Below are 8,433 nucleotides of genomic sequence, written 5' to 3'. Positions count from 1 at the left end.
AAGCCGTTCACGTCTCTTATAATAGCACCAAATTAAAGGAAGGAGGACGTTTATCACAGGCTGAACTCCTGGCAGTCCTGAATGTTCTACTCCAGCTCTCGTATCAGGGAGTGTCGATGTCATTCTTACGGCTTGCTCTAGGCATCATGGGAAAAATCCCAACTGACAACAATGGTTCGGCTGTGCTGGCTTTCCATTGATAACAAGGCACAACAACAAGTATTCCAGGACTCAAGGCGGCACATGATGACATGCATGTTTTAGCTAGACTGCGAAAGCGTCATGCAGTTACCTCAGATCAACAATCAAGTTATCAAGTTACCTTAGATCAACAAGCTCAACCGTCACTACATTGGATTACACGTGATACTTAACTTAGAAAACTCAGACCAACTGAAGATATTAAAGGTTGTTACTACTAGGTTTTATTCACTAAAAAGAGGAACGAAGGGAAAAAAAGAAAAGAAAATACTGTTAAATTATATATAGCTGGCGCTAGTTGCAGTTGTACTTGTAATTATAATTGATTGTATTTTCTTTTGTAAACGTCGACGTATTTTTTTCTTTTTTAAGTTTTTGTAAGAAGTGTACTGTACTGTTTTGTGTAAATGCATTAAATAAATAAAAACTCAGACCAACTCAGGCACGGGTGAAGATCAACAAGTTATGAAAGCTGTAAATGCAGGGCTGATCAAACAGCTAGGGACTGATGTTATAAATTTATTTTGGCCCAATATTTCGGTTGAACAAAACCAACCTTCATCAGCTGAACGACCTTACTTGTTAGTTTATTTCGCTCCCTCGAGAATTTTTGAAATTCTAGTGATACAAAGCCCGCTTATCAAAATTAGATTTCTTTAAAAGAGTTGAAAAAATTGGATTTCAAGAGCGAAACTTGAGGCTTACTCCAGAAAGAAGTGCTTCTAGATGGTTAAAGTACACCACTGGCTTGCCACCTCTCTACTACCAACCCCCCCCCCCCCCCACCCCACCCAGCCCCCGTGACAAAGATTAGGCTTTTGCATGCCTTTTACCCAGAAATATTAGCAATTCAATTCCTTTTTTTTTAGGGTAGGGTTTTTCCCACAAAGATCTAACGGTCACAGTCCGGCGACCTTTTCCTAACAATTATAGATCGAGACAAAATTGAGTTTGACATACCAGTTCGTTTGATTCGACATAAACATCATTTATCTTTCTTGCCTTAATTTTATATACTTATTTCATGGAATCTTATTTTACAGTACAAATAAACGTTGCTGCTGTTGTTGTCTATAGTGTAGAAAGTGGACGATCTTTTGTAAGTAGTTCAGCGTCAGTTTATATTTGTCCTGATGTTGTTGTCAAAAATTAGTGTACTAAAACCCAAAGATTGAATATAAAAACCATTTCCGAAATAACAATATTTACAATTAAAACTACACTAATAACAATGTTGCAAAATTAAACAAAGAAAACGCAAAAAAAGATTGTACTGTAAATGCTTAGCAGTGTATTTTTTAAATGAGGTAGACTATTCAGTTACAAACAGCTCTCGAGCTCGAGATATCAACTTTTGTCCCTAACGGAAAAGTGCTCTTATCTGCTGTGCGAGTGATATAACACCGCTGCAGAGACCAACTACTTTCACCAGAGCCTCTGAAAATTCCTGAATTGAATATTTTCTCTCAAGAGCATAGATAATGCGCTTTTGATCCTCTTTAAGCTTTTTGATTTCGTCAAACATTTCGTAGAGTATTTTGTCGTTGCAATGGGTTTCTTCTTTTTGCTTCTTTCCCTGGGTGTAAAGCAATTCTGCCCCAACAGGGATCTCTGCAGAAAAAGCTGTGCCTTTCTCGATTTCTGCTTTTAAAAGCGACTCGCAAGTGTTCAGTTTTTTCATAAGACTCTGAGCTTTTTGTTCGGCTTCCTGGCGGGCTTTTGTTTCCTCCGTGATCTCTTTGTCTTTTTCTGCAATTATTTCTTGAATTTCCTCTTCACTTTTATCTCTTTTCTTAGCCCCCTCCATTTTCTTGCTGTCATACTCCGCGAGAATGATCTCTAAGTCTTCTAATGTCTGTTTCGCGTGAAAGATTTGCTGAAGCTTTTCTCTAGCGGATGTCAACCCGTTCTCTAAGCGGCACTCTTTTGCAAACGCATCCAGCCGGTCTTTCTTCTCAGATTTGATCTGCTCTGATTTTAGTTTGAAAACCGGTGCAACGAACTTCGCTTCGCTTCTCTTGCAAATATTACTTTCAATTGTGTCATAGATACTAGCAAAGTCTTGCCATCCATCTGCGCTAATGGTTTCAGCGAGTCGTTCCATAAGTTCAGCAAGTGCGACACCATCCATAGGACTTCCCTCAAGGGTTCTTTTTATTGGGAATTCCTTGAATTCTCTTGCTAAAGTTTCCACTGCTCTCATGTAGTCACTTCTTGAAAGTTTTTTAAAGTCCTTAAAAATTCCAAGGTCATCAACGTGTGGAATTTGGCTCACAGAAATGTCACTCTTTGGAAAGTACTTGGCGATGATCTTTCTCTCCTTCATGCCCTTTTGAGACTCAAAGTTCCCCGCTATGAAATCCCTGGTGTAGTCTTCAACTGATCGACCTCCTGGATTATTTACTGCACCTCTCACGATTACTCGGAGTTTGGCTAAAAAGTTGTCACGACTAGAGTGGGGAAAAACTAGTTCTTTTAGACGCGCCATGAAAAAAAGAAATTCTAAATTACTGTTTTGTATGTGCTCGCGTACCAAAATATTCATACCAGACGAAATCATTTCCGTGAACATGTGAAGATGGACCACAAGCATGTCGTCGCCTAGACCAGCGGCTTCCACGTCTAGTAAAATAACACTTCCTTCTTTGCCTTTCGTGATGTACGCCCACACTCCACGCGTGGACAGCGCGAGATTGTCACCAGTCGGAAAAATTTCCTCCACGAACGTGTTATTCGCTCCATTCCAAACGTTGATGACCATATTCAAGATAGTCGATTTGCCAACTCGTGGATCTCCATGCATAGCTATAACTCGAATAGGTAGAGGAAGTTTTACTATTTCTGCCACAAAGCTCCGATTAAACTCATACGTTTCACTTGCAGCATGAAACTTGAATAGGGGCTGTGCTGTCTTTCCATGGGCAACTCGACTCAACAAAAAAACGTAAAGTATTCCATGAAGACTCAGGATGGCAAGTGAAAACTTATTCATCCTTCTTGCCAGCCTGCTGCAAGACAGCTAACGCAAGCACGACGGATCAAGAAGGGATGAACTGAAACTGGATTGTCACTATGTTGGGGTTTATCCCTTGGCCCTCCTGAGTCTGGGCAAGACAGGAAAAACCTGTTTTTATCACACATGGCATAATAGCAGCTTTCCAAGAAGAGAGGTCAGTCAGCATATCCGTTTAGCTTATAGGCATCCAAGTGGAAAACCTAATCACGTGTTCTTCAATTATTCCACAGTGTTTGATTTTTCATAAAATCCAATGAGTCGATTTAGAAGATGTCAAATAACAATACAGTCTGTTGCCCAGTTTCCGGCCGGTACCAGTTTCCGGCCAAAAAATACATTCGTCGGTTATTTTCGTAGTTATCTTTTATTTTCGTCCACCGAAGCTTTCCTACCGAAAAAGGAACATTTCCGCTACAAATTGATGGTTCTGGCAGGCTTTTTGGTCAAGAAACGGACGAGCAAGGTCGAGCTTTGTTTACGCGATTAAACGTTAGGCGACTAATTTTTGCGCTTTTCACTGCACATCAAAGCTAACGTACATAAACAAAGAGCTCGTTTCGTAGGAAACTTTTCGAGAAGCTTCGTAATTTTTTGACAGAATTTAGATTAAAGATAAAAGTGATTAGGGGTTCTGTCATCACAAGCCAGAATTCAGCTGTTTCTGAATTTCAGAAGTCAGAGTTTTAACAAAGATTTGGACTCGTTGTGCCAGTTTCCGGCCACCAAGTAGCACATTGTTCAAAAGCATTTTTATTAAGGGCCTGTTTACATGGAAGGCGGGTGCCCCGGCTAACCGAGTTACCCGGCTAAACGAGCTACCCTGGGCGAGCCAACTTTTCATACGTTTCTTAAGAAAACGTATTGAAGCCTTTACATGCTAGAAGGGTAACCCGCCTTGCCGGGGTACTCGGTCTACTTGCCCGGGGCACCCTTCTAGGCGGGATAGCTTTTTGCCAATTTCAATTTGGCGGCCAAATACGGTTGAATTTCGATGGAATTTCGCCAAAAATGAACGTAGTAAATTTCTGAGAACTTGCACATCAAATTAAAATAGGTTTGAAGACGAAAAGCCTTGATTATTCAGTAAAAAGTCATATTTTTCTTCAATCATTTGGAGCTACATTGTTTTCCCACGCCGTGACACGCTTCAATGACGCTGTCTCATCTCGGGTAGAAGGGTTGTGAATTCTACATGTAAAGGCGGGCTAGGTTTTATCCCTTCTAGCTGGGTAACTCGGTTAGCCGGGGCACCCTCCCTCCATGTAAACAGGCCCTAAAAATAACTGAATTTTAGTATCTCCTGCTCGAGAAATTTATGAAATGAAATCTAGCAAAGAGTACAAAAGCGGCTAAAACAAGCATAGCGTGATAAACTACAACATTTATATGTATACACTGCCAATGCATCCTAACAAGCGAAAGAAAAGGTAACGGGTCATTGACGAGGAAATATTCCATAAAACGCCAGGCGAGAAAGCAAATTCGAATAAACTGATATTGAAACTTACTTTTTGTTTGCCAAGGGACTTACAAGTCACTGTCAAGTCGGTTTAAGTCGAGCGGTTGTGGGGAAAAATGTGTTTTAATTCGACGGCCGGAAACTGGACCACCTGGCCGGAAACTGGGCAACTTACTAGTTCTGCAAAAAATGGCATAATTTCTTTAATACTTGTCGTGCACAGCCAATTTTTGTACATTTTTAAGGTAAGTAAATGAACTGTCTTTGAACAAAAAATCAGTAACTTTCAATGCATAAATGAGAAGTTATAGCGATTACAAACTAAAGTGGCCGGAAACTGGGCAAGAGACTGTAGCGTTATTATCGTGTCAAACTGTAGTAGCTGATCAGCAAAAAGTCCCCTCTATTAATCGTGGACACTAACTAAAAACGTAATCAATATATCCTTAAGGATTTGGTATTTATTTGCCATGTTGTCAAATCAAAACAAAACCACTGACAAAACTTAATAATATTGTTTGTTTTTTTTTTCAATTCCCTGGAAGGGTATAAAAACCAAAAAAAATAAGAACTCAAGTAAAGGATTAGTTAATATTGAGAATATTGAATAACGAAAGGTGCCCGGCATTTCTTTTTTTTTTCAGTAGTCTGTTATATAATGATACCAATTTATCTTTGCTTAGCTGCAGATAGGAATGTCAGAAATTATTTCTTTACACGTAGCGGGCGTTTTGTGACCCTTTCCACTCCACTGCATTTAGAAAGTGAAACAGTCTTTTGTCCATTGTTGTACATACAAAGTCACCAATTATCATCAATCAAAAGAGGGTTTTTTCTCAGGCATATGAGTCATCAAAGTTGAAAGTCCATCTGCGGTTGTTTTCGTGGAAAGGTCTTTGTTTACGCCATAACAGGAAAGCGAAACATGATGCGGGATTTTTCCCTTAGTATTGTGAAACCGAAAGTGAACGAATTACCCGCATAACAAATCCGGAAGAGATGAATAACGAAAGTAGTTCGTTCAAACAGTGGCTTTACGCTCGGAAGGTTCGTCTATAAACAAGATAAATCTCTGTGGAACTTCATGCCCATCATGTTATGGATTGCTCTTCTCGTTTTCAATCTTCTGAGAGTAGCTTGCCTCGAGAACCCGCCAGCTAAACCTCTCTTGATGTACGACTATCAAAGCGAGAAGTTCGTCCTCGCAGCGAATGCTCTTCGCGAGCTCCACGCACTTCAAGGCCCACTGAAAATAATCAGCGCTATTGGGGATGCTCGGGTCGGCAAATCGACAAATTTGAATCTTATCAGGTATTTTCTGGATGAAAATAGAACTGGAATGGTTCACAAAGTGTTTAAGACGAGCGAAAATATGGAACCGTGTACCTCGGGTGTTTGGATGTCTGTTTTGCGCGACGCGTCCGGCGCTGGCAACACCATTTTAATCGACACAGAGGGAACGAATATGGGAGACAACGAAATAACTGATATGTTGAGCATTTTCACTGTTCTTATTTCCTCGGGTGTCGCGCTGTTTACCAGGGAAAGAGTCAATAACCACAACATACAGTTTTTGTATCGAGTGTCGCGTTTAAGCGAACAAATCTGGGAACAGAATGTGCAAAGCGCAACCTCATATCCGGAACTAGTGGTAGTTGTACGAGGTGCGCTCTCTCCGTCGCCAGGGAAAACTCTACAAAGTGAAATTCAAGATATGATTCTAAAAGACAACAGCAGATTGGGAGAAACGATCGGGAGGCTTTTTCCTCGGGATCGCATCACGGTCAGAGACATTCCGTTCGTAAAGGATTCAAAACGGTTGACTGTTTTAGACGACAAATATGCAAATATTGCTTCCTCTCTCGCGGCGGATTTCAAAAAGTTTCCTTACAAGAAAACTGTTAGTGGAGGAGTTATTGATGGCAAAATGATGGCTGATCTTGCTGTAAAACTTCAAACAGCAGTAAACCAGAATGATTGGAAGGGATTTTCAAATCCGTACATCGCTCTCGAAACAAAGTTGTGTGACCGCAAATTCAAAGAAATCGTCGAACCGTTACTGGAAAAAACTGTGGAAGAAATCAAACTCTCCGTAGATCGAGCAATGGGCCAGTTAGTTGAGAATTGTGCTCTAAAAGAGGAAATTGACTTTTCTCGTGATCGAGTGGCTAATGTTATTGCTTTAAAAGACGAAATAAGAGAAAAACAAAAGCGCGTAGAGCAAGAAAAACAGAGACAACTGATGGAGGAGAAGATAGAAAGAGAAAGAGAGGAGAGGCAGCGCTTAGAAGTCCGTAAGCGTGAAGAAAGGTTGAAAGAAGAGCGGAAGGCGAGAGAGATGGCAGAAGAACGAAGAAGAATTCTAGAAGAGCAAGTAAGACAGGCTGAAGAAGCTCGACGGAAAGCTGCTAGAAGAACAAGAGAAAGGGAGAGAAGAGACGTCGTTAGGACCGTTCTTGGCGGTGCAGCCCTGTTTGCAATTTTCAGCGATTCGCGTCTGAAAGAAAACATCACAGCCGTGCCGCATTCGGAGTTCGAGGAGATTGGTCTCCAGGGCTACAGCTGGGCGTGGTCCAGGAAAGCCGCGGAAGAACTGGGTAAGAGAGGAAAAGACCACGGCGTCATTGCTCAGGAGGTAGAGAATCTGTACCCGTGGGCGGTAGTGACCGGCGATGATGGGTACAAGAGAGTAAACTATGCAGCCCTTAAACAACTTGTGTTGTTAAAGAAAAAAGGACTAGGACTTTAGAGCGAGTTCAGGATTCGCGGACACTTTCACAAAAAGGTTATTAAAAGATATTTTATATTTTCAAAATGTTGTTTGTCTGTATGCTTCAGACATGTTGGTTGGTCTCGTTTATCTCCAGCCCCACGCCTGCGGCACATCTTTTTCATCCCCCCTCCCCCGGTTCTCCTTACACAGCCGGACTATGACGTGGATAGCCAGACAATATCATTTGATGTTACCGACTTAATAAAGTATATAGGTATATACGCGTTTTGCAATCCTGAGCTCTTTAAAAGTAATACGTGATATAATATTTCATATCTTGATGAAAGAATAAGTAAAGTAAAATTTCTTGACAATATTTCCACACAGCTCTATTACACATAATGTATGTAACCCTTTTATTAAAAGAAAACAAAAGCGTGACAAGATGTTGTGTTCCTCACTACCTCCAGCAGAGGGCGCACAAGGATTGTAACAGTTGACTCGCGTTGACTGCACGTTTTGTTCTCTGTGGCATTATACTGTACTGACGAGGACTTAAGAGTCCGAAACAGTTACGCATTCTTGACTCTCGGATTGGTCTCTATCATGTCTCTGCCGCATTAAGTTTTCTATGCAGTTTGATCAGCCTTGCAGTTTCACGTTTCACGTTTTTCACTTGTTGGCTGTTTAGGTCTTTCATAGATCCTGCGTACACTAGCAGCATTTTGTTCGCGGCCCAGTGCATTTTGTTCGTCCTTTGGGAGTAATACGTATGCATGATGTCTAAACCACCATTCATCCTTGAACCAGGTATAACCTACGCTTCGTTTAAATAGTCAGCCCGTTTATTTTCATCCCGAACGGACAATAATCACTTTACAGAGACAAGATAAGCAAGGCTGACACTACGTAGAAATGAAAAAACCTTAACGGGACAACGACATGATAGAGTCCAAACTGAAAGTCAAAAATGCAAACTCTGGACAGCTGTTTCACTTTACCTTACTCTCCGCCCTACCACAGGAAGAGAAGAATTATATATGT

At 41.0% G+C, this 8,433-nt stretch overlaps 2 protein-coding genes across 2 annotated transcripts; one reads left to right on the top strand and one right to left on the bottom strand.

The window, feature by feature from the left end:
* Positions 1 to 1,146: 1,146 nt before the first annotated feature.
* LOC144660290 (uncharacterized) lies at positions 1,147 to 3,409 on the bottom strand. The gene has a single exon (XM_078520898.1). It carries the CDS (start codon positions 3,191 to 3,193, stop codon positions 1,562 to 1,564), a length of 1,632 nt encoding a protein of 543 aa, XP_078377024.1. The 5' UTR covers positions 3,194 to 3,409; the 3' UTR covers positions 1,147 to 1,561.
* A 2,016-nt stretch (positions 3,410 to 5,425) lies between these two features.
* Positions 5,426 to 7,491, top strand: LOC144660112 (guanylate-binding protein 5-like). The gene has a single exon (XM_078520669.1). It carries the CDS (start codon positions 5,761 to 5,763, stop codon positions 7,423 to 7,425), a length of 1,665 nt encoding a protein of 554 aa, XP_078376795.1. The 5' UTR covers positions 5,426 to 5,760; the 3' UTR covers positions 7,426 to 7,491.
* Positions 7,492 to 8,433: the final 942 nt, after the last annotated feature.

Source organism: Oculina patagonica, chromosome 7 (genome assembly GCF_052425735.1).
Source record: "Oculina patagonica isolate OP01 chromosome 7, crgOcupat, whole genome shotgun sequence".
In the NCBI taxonomy this organism is placed as follows: domain Eukaryota; kingdom Metazoa; phylum Cnidaria; class Anthozoa; order Scleractinia; family Oculinidae; genus Oculina; species Oculina patagonica.
This window is presented reverse-complemented; position numbering and strand designations above follow the sequence as displayed.

Coding starts and splice junctions, on each gene's coding strand:
- LOC144660112 (XM_078520669.1), top strand. CDS start 5,761: ATGCCCATCATGTTATGGATTGCTCTTCTCGTTTTCAATCTTCTGAGA.
- LOC144660290 (XM_078520898.1), bottom strand. CDS start 3,193: ATGAATAAGTTTTCACTTGCCATCCTGAGTCTTCATGGAATACTTTAC.